Source organism: Sphaerodactylus townsendi, linkage group LG11 (genome assembly GCF_021028975.2).
Source record: "Sphaerodactylus townsendi isolate TG3544 linkage group LG11, MPM_Stown_v2.3, whole genome shotgun sequence".
In the NCBI taxonomy this organism is placed as follows: Eukaryota; Metazoa; Chordata; class Lepidosauria; order Squamata; family Sphaerodactylidae; genus Sphaerodactylus; species Sphaerodactylus townsendi.
Genome location: NC_059435.1, coordinates 58,412,752 through 58,429,169, shown reverse-complemented (window position 1 = coordinate 58,429,169; position 16,418 = coordinate 58,412,752). Strand labels below are relative to the sequence as shown.

At 42.7% G+C, this 16,418-nt stretch overlaps 1 protein-coding gene across 1 annotated transcript; it reads left to right on the top strand.

Moving 5' to 3' along the window:
* The first annotated feature begins 73 nt into the window (after positions 1–73).
* MASTL (microtubule associated serine/threonine kinase like) lies at positions 74–15,732 on the top strand. The gene is made up of 12 exons (XM_048511919.1): positions 74–324; positions 3,543–3,680; positions 4,072–4,211; positions 4,997–5,085; positions 6,136–6,242; positions 6,825–6,969; positions 8,256–8,419; positions 10,002–11,252; positions 11,991–12,129; positions 13,220–13,333; positions 13,419–13,520; positions 14,639–15,732. The coding sequence occupies exons 1-12, from the start codon at positions 130–132 to the stop codon at positions 14,794–14,796; spliced, it is 2,742 nt and encodes a 913-aa protein (XP_048367876.1). The 5' UTR covers positions 74–129; the 3' UTR covers positions 14,797–15,732.
* The last annotated feature ends 686 nt before the right edge of the window (positions 15,733–16,418 follow it).

Genomic DNA, 16,418 nt, shown 5'->3' with positions numbered 1-16,418 from the left:
GCGGGGTACGTCACGCGTTCCTTCCTTAGCGTCTGACGTCACTTGGGGCGGGGCTTAGCTTTTGAATTGTCGCGGGGCGAAGCGAAGGCTGGGGCTCCAGGTGAGTTCTCCGCGGCCGCAAGCAGGGCGATGGAGGCGCCGCCGCAGGGCGGACCAGGCGTCGAGGCGGCTGCCGCCTGCAAGGCCAGCGAGGGCCCGGAGAGGCGTGTCGCGGTGCCCCGGCCGCCCTCCATCGAGGACTTCACCATTGTCAAGCCCATCAGCCGGGGCGCCTTTGGGAAAGTCTACCTGGGCCGCAAAGCAGGGAGGCTGTACGCCGTCAAGGTGAGCGCACCGCCTCGAGACCGAGATAATGTATGGAATACAGCTATACATTGCACGGAATACAGCTATACATTGAAGTTTGGAGCATGTTTAAGGAAGACATTAAGCCTCCTCTAAGCCTCAAAACCTATGGCTACTCAGATATCAATACACGTTTTATTTCCAATTTAGTTTATGGGTTTTTTAACATATTCTGATTTTAAAGGTTCTCGTTACAGATTTGATCTGGGGGCTATGTTTAAATTTAATCAGACATTTGATAAACACAGTCACAACCGCTTGGCTATTTGCTTGGTCTTGCGGAGGATGAGAATGGGCATGATGCGACTTGATTGAGAAACGTGCAAATTATCTCTCCTGTTGGAACAATACTTCTCTTTCTCAGAGCAAACAATGAGGAACTAGTTTATATCCACATGAAGTTACACTTTCTCAGGGGAAAAAACTACCCATTCTAATGTATGCGGACGATATTGTCGCCCTCTCACTAACCAAAGTAGGGATTAAGAGAGCCCTAAATGCAATAACCCAAAAATGTGCTGAGGAACATCTAATAATGAATTATTCTAAAACCAAAATAGTACATTTTAATGCCAGGTTCAAGAAGGAAAGATGGACAATCGAAGGGCATCCAATCGATCAGGTCAAATGCTTCAGATACTTGGGGGTAATTTTCCAGTATAATGGCAAACCTACAGCTCATATCCAATCCCTTGTCCAATCTGCTCAAAAGAGTGCCCAAGCAATACTGAGATTCTACTGTACCCAGGGGGGAGGATACATTCCAGCTGCTGTTAAATTGTTTTACATGCAAAATCCATTCCACAGTTAACATATGGAGGCCCAACTGGAGGCCAACATATCCAACTTGTACACCTCTGGAAAAGTTACAAACTAACCCATTTCCTTAGATCTCTATTCCAATACACCCAAAATGTAAGCCCAACACTGTATTGAGACATGAAGCAGGAATAGCTAAAGTGGAAACTATAGTCTGGAAGAGAGCCATCAAATATTGGATTAAAGTCCACCTACACCCCCAGGGCCTATTACCAGCATTTCTGTCCAACATCACCATACCCAATCTGGTCGGAGAAGATTATCCTCAAGCTTAAACAGATTGGGCTAGACTCCCATGCTGATGTCTTTTGAATGGGACTTGCCCTTAGCTCTTAAGATGGGTATATCCAACGATTGGACGACATTGACTACCAAAATGATAATGCCTCATTTCCTGCTCTATATATGAACCATTGAAATCTGGTGAGTGGTACAGTAATGGCCCCCCTACATTCAACATATTACCATAGCCAAATACCGATGGAGCCTTTTCTTAGAGCTACGGTTTGTACGCATTTCCATCATCTATGCTTATAGGCAGATTTGGGAAAACCCCTTGGCATTTGGAGGAAATGTGCTTTACATGTAATTCTGGAATTCGTTGATTCTATGATACATATCTTGTTACACTGCATGCTGCATAAGGCAGAAAGAGAGCTCTTTATTTTACCTCTGCTTGTGCAACACAACTTGATCATTGCAAAGGATCCTGACCAAGAGATTAGGAAAATGCTGTTGGAAGACAAGGATGCAACCATCTCCCAGCAGGTAGCAAAGTTCTGTGCATTGGCGTATAAAAAACGCAAGGGCCTACTTAATCAGGGATGAGCTGAAAGCCAAACATTCATGTAAATGGTTAGCTGTAATAATTGTTGTAATTTGCTGTTGTGAATGTGTGCTGTTGTTTTGTTTTGTCTTTGCTGGCCTTTGGCCGTATTAAACTAACTAACTAATCCACATGAAGTTAGGCTGAGAGATGGAGATGGCTGAGATAATAGTTGTTTGCTTAAGGCCGTCTTGTAAATTTATATTCGAGGTGACATTTAAGCCTGGACTTCTACTGAACAGATCCAAATCAATATGGTGTTCTTGGAAAGCCAATGATACTGATGATGGAGTTTAGTTTTGTGGATTGTTCATAGACATCAGAGCCAAATTAGTGGCTTGGCAAATGATCAAGGTCACTGTGCACAGCTGCAAGGTATTTTGAGGAAGTGGCACCATTTAGAGCATGAATATAGCAGGCAGTGGAGTACATCTGACTCCTGTGCCATCCAGCCTGTCTCCTGCAGTCTTTCCCCTGCCAGTGGTCCTAATCACAGTTGAGATAGGTTATGGGGGAAAGTGACTGGTGAAGAAAAATGTTAACAATTCCTTCCTGCTATTCTCACCTCTTGCATCCCATTGCTGCTCTTCAGCCCTCAGAATTCAGATTTAAGGAACCCCATGACTGGACATATTATGCCTTGAATAAGATGTTTCCCCCTGATTTTGTACAATGTCTGTCTGTTCTTAGATCTATCGCAGAGCTCTCCATGGCCTTGTTTTTCCCCACACCTCTTAGCTTTGCACATGATTTTTTTGCGTTTGCCTGACGCTGGCAAAAGTTTCCTGCTTCCCAAATATCTCTGTCCTTCCTGTGACTGGAACTGCCTCCCAGAATAATTTAATGGTTCTACCTCTTTCATCACCTAAAAATCCCTCTTTATACCCATCTTTCCTATGAAGCTTTTGGTACAACCCCTTAATTGTCACCCTTTACGGAAACAAAAGTACCATACGGGTAGCTGAAGTGATCATGTATTGTTATCCTGCTTATCCCTTCTTTCATCTCCCTTCCCATTGATTCCTTGTATCATATTTTAGATTAAGTACGGCAAAGCTGGGTCCACTATATTGTTGGTGCAATTCATAATGATTGTGCTGTATGTTGATGGTGGCACTGATAACTCAATAGAGATTCCATATTCATTTTCTGTAAGAGATCTATAGAAAATTGTAACATAATAAGTTATGAGCTATAGTAAGAAACACTTATATCTGGATTAATTGAAGTAGAGGTTTTTCTGGCTGAATCATTGAGCTGTGTCTTAGTTAACTGGTTAAAGAGGACGTCTCAGGACTATCCAGTTGATTGTCAGGTATGGGAACCTCATTGGCTGTGATGCTGATGATGGTTTTTAAAATAGGCTTTTCACCCCTGGTGAGTGGCATAAAACACAATATCGGTCTGGGGTCTCCATGTGAAATTTTTGAACACCTGGCATAATCCAGTTAATATGTTGCTGGTATAATTTCATAACTATATTAAAATAAGTGCTGGTAGAGAAATGTATGTTTGTGTCTGTGAATCAACTTCTGCATGCATTGCTTTACAGGTAGTCAAAAAAGCTGATCTGATCAATAAGAATATGGTCCATCAATTACAGGCAGAGAGAAATGCCTTGGCTCTTAGCAAAAGTCCTTTCATTGTACACTTATACTACTCACTTCAGTCTGCCAACAATGTCTATTTGGTAAGTATACAGTGCCTTAAGGTGACTTTTAATGTAGATATCCAAGAAATTCATTAGAAAATCTTTTTACCCTTGTTACTTTTCCTTCCTGGTCAACCTAAGCTTTTTAAGTATGAATATCTTACTTGACTCTCATCCTTGATCCATGTTACCCGATTTAAACTTTTTGAAAGCTCTTCCCAGCTCGAAAAAAGAAATCAACCACACATGGTTTTCAGGCATTTTTCTGTGTTGGGTAGCTTTGATTCCGACTTAAATTTAAGAACTGTGTTTGTCCAGTTTCTGCCTGCATTGGGTCATCAAACATGTGCTGAAGCTTTGTGGGTGATGTGGATGTTATCATAAATCAAGGTGCTGATGTGAAATAATCATTGCTGTTTTTCACTGGCAGGTAATGGAGTATCTCATTGGTGGAGATGTTAAATCGCTCCTCCAGATATATGGTTATTTTGATGAAGAAATGGCTGTGAAATATATTTCTGAAGCTGCACAGGCTCTTGATTACCTCCACAGGCATGGAATAATTCACAGGTAAAATCTGTTTATGCTGTTTTTATTGCAGCAAATTTCATTTATACTACTCAGCAGGAGACCATTTCCTTTGAGCATGGGGAAAATGCAAACATCTTGTTGGGAGGAAATTAATGCCATGTTCCAGCTGCTGCTATTTATTATTTTAACACTTCACATCAAGAACTCGAACACCTGTATTCTTTGGTCTGACAACTGAGCTGGTAGCCCAGTGTTCTATTTTCTGTACAGCGATTGAAATACAAATGCAAAATCTACCAAACGGAAACTAATGTTTTGTGATTTAGTTTGGAGCAGTTTGTTGAATACCTTCTTTTCCCTTTTCTCCAATTACAGTCAGAAGTGTTGTGTTAGTATGTCAGTACTAGGCTGTTGGAGACCCTGGCTCAAATCCTTGATGAATAAAGTCAGAAATGCTATTTCAGGCTTTGGTGTTGGGGCAGAGGAGAGTCAGCAAGAGACAAAGGCCCACTTTTGAATGTGCTCAAGAAACAATATGTTAAAGAAGCATTTGTTCTTATTTGTCTTCTTGTACCTCAAGAGCTACAGCAACGTGTATTATGACAAGACAACTGGACTCACCTATTTTAAAGCAGAAGATTTATTTCTTTGACACTTGCAATTAATACATGGATCTGTTTAATTATCATCAACATTCAGTATATATAAACTACTGAACTAGCAAAGAGAGCCATGTTACAATGAGCACAAGATGGGGGGAAGTTGAATTGATTACGGTAAAGTATTTGTACAGCAGATGTATTTTGTTTTCCTTATAACTGCAGAGACCTGAAGCCAGACAACATGCTGATATCAAATGAGGGTCACATTAAGTTGACAGACTTTGGCTTGTCCAGAGTTGCTCTGAACAGAGGTGAGGCTCTAGGAGGGTTGATTGTGATTACGTGGCATTTTAGATATGTAAATGCTTTGTCTTTTGGCTCACGTTTTAACCATGGTTCTTTTGCAGTGTGTTGAAATGAATTTTTCGGAGGTCATTCTAGAAAACTTCTGATCCTCTAGGTTTGTGCTCTTGTGGAATGCGCAGGTTGAGCTTCAAAGACAGGCACAGTTAGCTGAACCCACCTGAGTAGGACTTCATCTTTTTCTTGAACATCGCATACGCACAGAAAGCCTTTGCTGTAAAGAAAACTCTGTTTGAAGCTGAGTCATTGGTGGTATGGCTTGAGGGTGGGAATCTATTGACTGTTTCACTGGTTCTTTGCCAAGTGGCTGGTGCAAAGAGCATTGTGATGTTCCAAAGGAGCGAAGAAGAGTTTGGATTTATATCCCCCTTTTATCTCCTGTAAGGAGACTCAAAGGGGCTTACAATCTCCTTTCCCTCCCCCACCCCCACACACAACAAACACGCTGCGAGGTGGATGAGGCTGAGAGAGCTCTGATGAACTGTGACTAGCCCAAGGTCACTTAGAGGCTTCATGTGTCGGAGCAGGGAAACAAATCCATTTCACCAGATAAGAGTCTGCTGCTCATGTGGAAGAGTGGGGAATCAAACCCTGTTTTCCAGATTAGAGTGTACCTGCTCTTAACCACTGCACCCCGCTGGCTCTCAACATTGTTGCTCTCTAACTGCCTCCAAATAGCCTGTTCGCATAGTACATTATCTCCTTCCCTCCCCCCACCAATTTTTTTTCTTGGATCTAAACTGCCCTTTGCTTTCACATTGGAGTGAAGGAGAGTTGGCCTGTTTCCCACTGATTGTTCCTCAGCTTCTCCCCTTACCCATTTAATTTGAGTAAAATAATAGTTTGACTTGTAGTGAGTCCTACTGGTATGTGTATGTGTACATAGCATGTCATTAGAAGAAAAAAAATTTCTACAGCACTCTGGAAAAACAAAATTAAATGTTAATATGGAAGCTATAATCTTATAAATCTTATAAATCTTATAAATCTCTTCTCAGAGATAAACATGGTGGATATCCTCACGACCCCATCAATGCCTAAACCGAAGCAAGATTATTCACGGACTCCAGGGCAAGTGTTGTCTCTTATCAGCAATTTGAGTTTTGTAAGTAATCAAAATAATCTTCAATTCAGAGGCGTATCTAGGGAAAATGTAGCCTGGTGCAAAATCTGAGTTTTCTGCCCCCCCCCCTTCCCTGCTCGAATGGATGGCTGCCCTCCCCCACCATAACAATTTTTGTGCACCAGGTCTTGAAATCAGTATATGGACCTGGGGGCAGGAGGAGAGGTGTGGGGGGTGATTTTCTGTCCCCCCTTCACGTGGCTAAATGGCTGCAGCCCGGGGACATTTGATCCCATATGTCCCCCTGGGTGGTACGCCCCTACTTCAAATTATTGTATTGAACTTCTGGAGAGTTTCCTACTCTATTTGGAGTCATACCCATGTTTCAGTGGACCATGATCGTTTTCTTGAATTTGGTATTATATGATTATAACTTGTATGGTCAGTGCTGGCTGTCTGCTGCCATGTTGTTCTTGTACACTTACAAAATGTGTTGCCAGCCCTTTTATTGCTGATATGGTTGAATAAGTTGCATCAAGATCAGCCATCACAAGATACTGTGTTATGCCCTGTACTTGGCTGGGTTATAGCAATCTGTTAAGCAAGCTTCTCTCATTTTGCCAGTACACCCCAGTTGGAGCTAAAATCCATGCACCTAGTCCAAGCCCTATTTCTATGGATACGCCTAGGCTGTCTCAAGGACGTGTTTCCCCGCTCTCTGTGAACCACAAAGACTGTACTTCTGCATCAAGTAAGATGCTGACCGCATGTAAGTATCAAGCTGAACGGAAGTAAAACTTCTGGATTTTAAAGATCTGCTTTATTTAAAGTGTTTTCTCCAGCTTTGCTACATACAAGTTTGTTCTAGTAGCCCTTTAGAGACCAGTACATTTTCCAGGGTATAAACTTCTGTAAGTTGAAGTTCACTTTGTCATATGCGTTTGGTAATCAGATGGAGTGATCACTGACTCACAAAAGCTTATACCCTGGAGAGCTTTCTAGGTCTCTAAGATGCTGTTGGACTTGAATGTTGCCCTCCTGCTGCAGACTAATACTGCTACCCATCTGAAACTACATTCAAGGGCCTTTCAATTTCAGTACTGTTACAAGATCCAGGAATCAAACAATAATGAGAGCTATAGTCCAAAATAAAAGTACATATTACGAGTAGCTTTCTTTTCACAGAAGCAGTCGCTGAGCTTTTCAGACATGACCGTTTGCAACTTAAAACCCACTTTCACTTCATGTATTCATTTTTCTGTTCCTCTTAACAACCAGACAGTGTAAAAATTGTGCTGGTGGTGTCTTTGCTGTGGTCCTTAGCTCCAGGCATTACCCATTTGTGAGTTCTGACCCACCAGCAGAAAAGCAATACATTAATAGCCATGTTAGTGTGGTTTCATTTCTCTGCATAAGTACCTGAACAGGTATATGTCTCATGCTGAAATGTTTTATTTGTTTCTTATCTTTAGTCTTTCTCCAATACATTTCCCCCCGGTAAATAATATGGTTGTGTTATAATAGATGACAGACATTCTTATTTAAATTTGGCTTGGTTAATGTAGGATAATAGCATAATCTATTCTTCATGCTGAAGCATAAAAATAATAGATTATCAATAGACGCTTAAAAACAGACAAATCAACAGTTGTACATTGCACTGAATCTTTCCTAAGAGCCAGCGTTGTGTAGTGGTTAAGAGCAGTGGGCTCTAACCTGGAGAGCTGGGTTTGATTCTCCGCTTTTCCACATGAATGTCACTCTAATCTGGTGAACTGGATTTGTTTCCCTGCTCCTACACATGAAGTCTGCTGGGTGATCTTGGACTAGTTCTCTTAGAACTCTCTCAACCCCACCTACCTCTCAAGGTGTCTGTTGTAGGAGGGGAAGGAAAGAAATTCATAAGCTTCTTTGAGACTCCTTACAGATGAGAAAAGCAGGGTATAAATCCAAACTACTACTATTACTCCTCCTTCTTTATTGCAATTGATTGGACTTGTTTTGGAATTGGCTGGTGTATCTTGATCGTATGGTTCCTCTCCCCCTTTTTTACAGGCCTTGATTCTTCAATTGTTATGCCTGTTAAGAGTCTGACGCCAAGTCTGCTTCAGGCCCGGAAAAGGTATGGGACCTCAAGCGCTAGTAGCCTTTCCCGCACCCAGCTGTCCAGCATGGAGTCTGAGTGCTGTAGCAGTCCCAGGTGGGAGAAAGACTCACAGGTCAGGACTGCTTCATTCGTGCTGATTTTGCTTCCTCTTGGCAACTTTAAAGAAATGCAGATATATCCAATGGGGTGGGTGGCATTTCTCAGAGTTCTCTAACTTACCCCAGAAAAGTGACTTGACTTGGATGCAGTTTGCTGATGGGATAAGCTTATCTTAACTTGCTATATTTTGAGAGCCAAGAACATAGTGGAAAGTGGGTGTTGGCATAGAATCACGGGGAATTTTCAAGGTGGACACAAAGTGACTTAGGAGCTTAAGGCCACATCTTCCTCTTGGACCTTCCTTCTTTCTGGATGCATAGAACATAGCTCCTGAATTGGAAGACTGTGTTTGTTAGAACATAAGAACACCCTTACTCTATAGATTGAATTCTGCTTCAGTGTGCTTTCATGCAGGACATTGCTTGCAGGATTATTGGAGAGGACAAGCATGTAGATAAAGGTGACCTGGGAGACATTATATACCTGGACTTTCATGAGGAAGGAAAGAGTAGGAATAAACAGAGTTATCACAAAGGAAGGAAGCAGTAAAGTCCCACAAGGATTGGAATTGGGGCCAACACTATTACATTTGTTCATAAATGATCTGGAACTAGGGTTGAGTAGTGTAGTGGCCAAGTTAGCAGATGGTGAAAACCCAGGATGACTGTGAAAAGCTCCAGGAGCATCTCCATAACTTGAGCAAGAATGTGGAAGATGAAATTCTGTGCTGGTAAGTGTGATGCACATTGTAGGAAAAAATCCCAGCTTCAAGTATAGGCTAATGGAGTCTGAACCTACTGAGAGGGAGATTTTGGAGTCATAGTTGATAGCTCAATGAAAGTTCTCAGTCCAGTGTCCTGCAGCAGTGAAAAAGGCAAACTATGTTAGAGATTTTTAGGAAAGGATTGAAAATAAAATGGCCAATATTATAATGACTGTATAGATCTGTGGTGCAGCCTCATTTGGACTCCTTTGGTGGAGTTCTGATCACCATTTCTCAAAAAAGGGCATCACAGAGCTGGAACGGGTCAACAGAAGAGGGCAACCAAGATGATTAGGTGATTGGAGCGCCTTCTGATCATGCTTTGTGGAGGGGCTCTTGGGTGGCCCAAAAAGGAATGCTGTTGAAATAAGCAGCAAGGGTTCTTGGCTCTGTTGAGTACAGTCCACTTTTTCCAACTGCATTGTTCATTATGCTGTAATGTACTTTTTATTTCAGCTGTTACGTTCTCAATACAGTGGTCATCGTTTTACAGGTGACTGAGAACATGTTCTCTGGAAATGATATCACTATTTGCAAATGCATCACTGTATATAAAACTGTAGTAAACTTGGTATTGTATTGTCGAAGGCTTTCACGGCCGGATTCAACTGGTTCTGGTGGGTTTTCTGGGCTGTGTGGCTGTGGTCTGGGGGATCTTGTTCCTAACGTTTCACCTGCATCTGTTACACACAGTCTGTTACACACAGACTTCCCTCTGTGATACACCTCTGAAAATGCCAGCCACAGATGCAGGCGAAACGTTAGGAACAAGATCCACCAGACCATGACCACACAGCCCGGAAAACCCACCAGAAACTTGGTATTTTTTTAGGAAGCAGACGACATATTCTACTCTGCCGACGGCCAAGTGACTTTACCAGAGATGCTTCATAATACAGACTTACTGTTTACCAGTGACACTAAAGCCTTGAAGAGGAAAACACTGGAGTCTGTCATATCCCCTATTAGCAGCAATGACTCGGGGAGCAGGCATGAAAGAAAAGCGGAACGATCGGATGTACGCGATGCCTCTGTAAGGACTTGTGATGTGAAAGACCTGGTCCGAAAATGCCTTTCGGAATACAAAGAGTGGGAAGGAAAACTTGGCGCCGATAAACCTGCCCTGGCTAAGGGGGGAGCAGCATCTTCTGATGGGCAGATGTCACCTTCGTGTTTGGCCAACCTTGTCAATGAAAAGAAAGAGGCGGCAAGGTTGGATGAGAAGCCTCGTGTCAAAAGAAGCTTTGAATTGGTTGACACTAGTCCCTCTCAGAAACGCGCTCTTTTTAAAAAAACTAATGGAGAATACAGACGTGGTTGTAAAATTGTCGATATCCCCAAGAAGCAATGCACAACTTTAACTGCTGAAATCAATCGCTTAAAACTTGCTGGTGACGACGGTCTACGGGAGATGTATGCAGATAACAGTCAAGCAAAAGACTTCGGTTGCCCTGACCAAAACGAGGGTGGAAAACCAAAACCCCCTTTAATAGCTAAGAATCTTATGCACGATCTGGATCCAGATGGTGGAAAGGACAGGAAAAAGGAGCACTCGAGTTCCAGCTTCTTATGCATTGATGATGAAAAGCCCTTAGCAAGCGTGAGTGTGGATTCTGATCTCTCTCTTCCAGAAGTGTCTGCCGCCATGATGCATTTAGAAAAGCACTCGTCTAATTCAGCTGGGAGCATTAAAGACCACACCTTTGAAGAACTGAAAACCGAGGATGTGTCTGAGACGTCGCTTAGCTGTGCAGGTGCATCGCCAAGCGGGGACAAAGCACTTACCGTCCGGGAAGGCAAGCAATTGCAGCATGAGCAGGACAGGAGTTTGCAAGGTGCGCCTGAGACGCAGACCAACACCCATTTTTCTCCGTCGGTGGAGATGATGAGAACACTGACTCTCTTCAAAAAAAACATGGTCGCCTTCCGTAGTTACAGCAGCTCAATCAATATGTCTAATATATCTGAGCCATCAAGAATTAGCACAATTTCTGTAGACGGAATGGATGTCTCGGCTTGCAGTGGCTCTTATCCTATGGCTATTACACCGGCACCAAAGGGAAACCCCTACAGAGTTTATCAGGTATGCTAACATTGGCACACTAGATGTTGCAGTGGAGTGGGTTGAGTCCAGCACAATTTTTTTACTGATGGGGACTGGTGGTCATTGATTCCCTCTTCCCATGATACGCCTACAACTCCTCCTCCTGACCTTACAAGAGTGGCATCTGGAGCGGCGTTTTGGGCTGGTGGAGGAAGGGAGAGGCAGGGAAGTCCCATTTCACTGATAGCATGATTTTGGTCGGCAGAGATTTTGTGTGAGATCCATCCCCAAAAACTAAAGAACCATCCTGCTCACCAAAATGCCTATCTAGCAGTAATCCCCAGGCAAGGATTTTGCTGCTTGCATAGCTTTGTGTGTTTATAGTAAGAAGCCCCAGCCGACAGCATGTACAAATGTGGGAAAGGTTCACTTTTTATACATGATATATTCCTTCAGTATGAGGAAACTAGGATTTTTTTGGTTGTGGACTGAAACGGCTCTAACACATTACTGTAGCAATGATGGATCGGGCAGTGTTAAGCGTAGCTGCTTAGACAGCAATAGTTTAACACCTACTAGACATAGTGAAGAAAATAGGGAGGGCAATATTAATGCGGTGGGAGGGATTCGTACTTTCCCGGAGTGAGGATGCTAGAGAAGGAGACTCACTAGATTATTTTTCCACCTGTGCTATTCAGTGCTTGAGCCAGCACCGGAAACAGTTGCCCACCTTGTTGGATACCTGATTCTGACATAACCTGTGTTCTTTGACATCAGACCCCTAATCAGGGGAATGCTGGCACACCGTACAGGACTCCAAAGAGCGTTCGAAGAGGGGCTGCCCCAGTCGAGGGAGAACGCATTTTAGGGACCCCAGACTACTTGGCACCTGAGCTGCTCTTGGCAAAGGCTCATGGTAAGTAGCTCTTACCAGAATGACAACCAGACAACCAGAATGTAATCCTCAATGTATAGCTTAATTATGTGTTAACTCTTTTCCCAAACTGGCAAAGCAGAGTGGGTTGGATGTTCTGGCAGCACAGAAGAAGAAGAAGAGTTGCATTTTATAGCCCCGTTTTTCTCTCCCTTAAGAAGTCTCAAAGTGGCTTACGCTCACATTCCCTTCCTCTCCCCACAGCGGACACCTTGACAGGTAGGTCAGGCTGAGAGAGTTAAGGGAGAACTGTAACTGGCCCAAGGTCACCCAGCAGGCTTCATGTGTAGGAGTGGGAAATCAAACCTGCTTCTCCAGTTTAGAGTCCACTGCTCTTAGCATGCTGGCTCTCTGATCTTTTCCCACCAAACCCTTCCTCAGCAGATAGGGGAGCCCCAGGGGCAGTATGATGGAGACAAAGGGGAATCCGGCCATATGAATATATGGTCCTAATACAACTATCCGGTTCCTTTCTCAAAGCTTGATTGTCCTGCATATTTTGTTTAGGGAAAGGAAAAATTTATCACCATTTGGTCATTGCAAGGCCATGTGTGTTTGAGATGGCAAAAGATTCTCTGTAAATATTAACACAAGGATAATAGGGAAAAGGGGGGGGGGTTAAAGGTCATCTTTTATTTTGAAGAAGAGTTTGGATTTGTACCCTCCCCCCATCTCTCCTGTTAAGGAGAATCAAAGGGGTTGATAAACTCCTTCCCCTTCCTTTCCCCACGACAGACACCTTGTGAGGTAGATGGGGCTGAGAGAGTTTTGAATGAACTGTGACGAGCCAAAGGTCACCCAGCAGGAATGTGCAGGAGCATGGGAAACAAACTCTCCTCAGCAGATAAGACTCGGGTGGAGAAGCGGAAAATCAAACCTGGTTCTCCAAATTAGAGTCCGCCTGCTCTTAACCACTATACCACACTGGCTCTCCCTCAAAGTTCATAAGCCAAAGAGATTATTAGGCTTACAAGATCACAGATTTTTGTTTTCCTTTTTAATTTCTTCACTCAAAACTTCAGTAATATTTCTTAGGGCACGGATGCTTTATGTCTGTTGTCTTCCACCTTAGGTCCAGCCGTAGACTGGTGGGCGCTTGGAGTTTGCCTCTTTGAGTTTTTAACCGGAATCCCTCCGTTTAATGATGAGACACCATCACAAGTATTCCAGAATATTCTTAAAAGGGGTAATTACCTTTTTCTTCGAAACCAAGTTTTGAGACTATTTGTCCATCCTCATGATATCAAGGTATTTATCTCTTCTATTTCTAGATATTCCGTGGCCTGGGGGTGAAGAGAAGCTGTCTGACGATTCCCAGAATGCAATTGATATTCTTTTAACTATTGACAGCACAAAGCGAGCTGGGCTGAAGGGTTAGTACGCATTGCATTTATCCCAGGGGTTTGACACTCATTTGTTACGAGGGCTGGATATGACAAAAATGTGATTTGGTCGGTCTAAGAACATAAGAACAAGCCAGCTGGATCATACCAGAGTCCATCTAGTCCAGCTCTCTGCTACTCGCAGTGGCCCACCAGGTGCCTTTGGGAGCTCACATGCAGGATGTGAAAGCAATGGCCTTCTGCGGCTGTTGCTCCCGATCACCTGGTCTGTTAAGGCATTTGCAATCTCAGATCAAAGAGGATCAAGATTGGTAGCCATAAATCGACTTCTCCTCCATAAATCTGTCCAAGCCCTTTTAAAGCTATCCAGGTTAGTGGCCATCACCACCTCCTGTGGCAGCATATTCCAAACCCCAATCACACGTTGCGTGAAGAAGTGTTTCCTTTTATTAGTCCTAATTCTTCCCCTCAGCATTTTCAATGAATGTCCTAATTCTTCCCCCCAGGTCTGGGACCTGGAGGTGGGCTGGCAGCAGGTCATGAAAGAGACCCAGTTTGGGAATATGTTAATGACGTCTATGAGTAAGGCAGGCCTGTGGGCAAAATGCAAACCCTGCGGCAAAGAAACACAAGGCCTAGTGACCTGAATGAAACAACATAATGAGAAATACTTTTTATGTAAAAAAACAACAACATGATTTAAATCTAGTTTTGCTGAATAGGGATTCAAATCATTCTTTAAATCAATTTGATTTAACTGGTTGTGGTGGGTCTTCCAGGCTATGTGGCCGTGGTCTGGTGGGTCTTGTTCCTGACGTGGCTGTGGCTGGCATCTTCAGAGGTGTATCACAGCCACAGATGCGGGTGAAACGTTAAGAACAAGATCCACCATACCACGGCCACACAGCCCGGAAAACCCACCACAACCAGTTGAATCCGGCCGTGAAAGCCTTTGACAGATTGATTTAAATCAAATCCACCTTACCAAGGAACAAGGTTAGCAACTTGCTGTTTGGAAAGGTGTTTGAAAAGGTTTGCATTCAGGTTCTTACTCCATTAAAGAAAAGTATAGTGAAATCGTTGATCTCAGTATTGGATGAAGCCTTCGCAGGCAGAAACCTAATCATTGTTAATAACTTTTCTTCTAGAGCTGAAAATTCACCCCTTCTTTTATGGCATAGACTGGGATAACCTGCAGAATCAAGCCATGCCCTTCATTCCACAGCCAATTGATGAAACAGACACTTCTTATTTTGATGCAAGGAATAACGCTCAGCATCTAACAGTATCCGGATTCAGCTTGTAATATCAAGAAAATGGAGTGCTCTTTAGGGCTGTGCGTTTGTAAAGCCTCCTCGAAACACTAGTTTACTTTTGGTTTTGTAAACGTTTAGCTTTTAAACTATCACCTACTTTTTAACTGTGTTTTTCCTACAAGCTGGATTGAAGCTTTTTTGCTCCAGACAGTTTCTGCACCTTATGTAAAGCCAAGTATGATGGACAACGTAGTAGAAGGACTCACTTTCACATACAACAAAATGTGGATTTCCGCTGCTAGGGAGTATTTCTAATGCTGGGAAAGAGGAGCTGTCATTCCAGCATTACTTTTGGGGAGGGGGCTAAATGCATGGGGTCTACCATCTTTCATGTGCCTGTGGTTCAAAAGTAGGGTGGGGATTTGCTTGAATCTGCTTGAAATTGTTTTTCAGGTGCCTTTTCCAATGCCAATTGTTGTTTTTTTCAGTGCAGCCCAGAGGACCTTGACTGTCTCCAGTGTGCTTTCTTTTAGATTATGAAACGTTTCAGGCACTTTAAGTCATTTATAAACTACCTATTCTGCTGCTAAACGATCAGTGTCCTAAATTCTCTTTCAGTTTATTGCCTGTGTTCATTCCCCCCGCACTCCGCTGACCTTTGAAACTGTGGCAAAAGAGAAAAAAAAGCCATGTAGATTTTAATGTTCCTACTGAAAAGACTTGGAGGCTGTTGTTGCTCGTAAATGATGCACTTTTATAATTTTAAACACAAAAAAAGTTGGAGGCTCCATTTGGTCATTTTAAAAAAGCCACATGTTTAAAACAGCCTAATTAAAACGTGAGAATCGAAAACAGTATATTAAAACCCACCTAACATATTTATACGATTCAGTGAAACAAAACATCTGATTTTGTTTCAGTACACATTGAATTAAAACTGGCATATTGTGTATTTAAAATAAAAATTTCTCTGTATAGTAGATAAACACAACTTGTAGGCATTTAATTAGTCTGTACACACTACATGCAGCACTTGTTTTATCCATCTTTGCTGTTGTTGATATGATTATATTTTAACCCTTTAATACTTTTTTGGGCTTCTGGTTACATGTTCAGTGATTGTCTCAAAGATAACGTATGAAAAGCTGTGTACAGTTGCAAACTGCTTCACATCTGCCCTTCTACATAGTAGGACAGGTTTGTGTTGCAACTGCAGACTTTTCTTCGTGTACTGTTTTTGGATGATTCAAATAGCATGTAAGCATGGAACCTTCCAATCTTGTACCTTTGAGGCTTTTGATCCTGGTCGAGTGATGTCATGTCAGGAAGCATACTGTCCTCTGTCATCTCCATATAGTGAAAATGCATCAGAGCATTATGATCAAAATAAAACTCCTATTCCAGAGTTATTTGTGATTCATCTAGATCAGGGGTAGGGAACCTGCGGCTCTCCAGATGTTCAGGAACTACAATTCCCATCAGCCCCTACCCAGCATGGCCAATTGGCCATGCTGACAGAGGCTGATGGGAACTGTAGTTCCTGAACATCTGGAGAGCCGCAGGTTCCCTACCCCTGATCTAGATTCTACAAGCAGCACAGGCAAATTCAATACTACTATGAACTAAGGTGGAACCAATTATTCATTTAAAAATAATCACATACAAAATTTTG

What these genes read in the sequence shown, in the direction of transcription:
- MASTL (XM_048511919.1), top strand. Translation starts at nt 130, where the DNA reads ATGGAGGCGCCGCCGCAGGGCGGACCAGGCGTCGAGGCGGCTGCCGCC. An exon ending in GGAGGCTGTACGCCGTCAAG is followed by an intron (nt 325 to 3,542) that starts GTGAGCGCACCG and finishes ATTGCTTTACAG; the next exon opens with GTAGTCAAAAAAGCTGATCT. An exon ending in CAGAGTTGCTCTGAACAGAG is followed by an intron (nt 5,086 to 6,135) that starts GTGAGGCTCTAG and finishes ATCTCTTCTCAG; the next exon opens with AGATAAACATGGTGGATATC.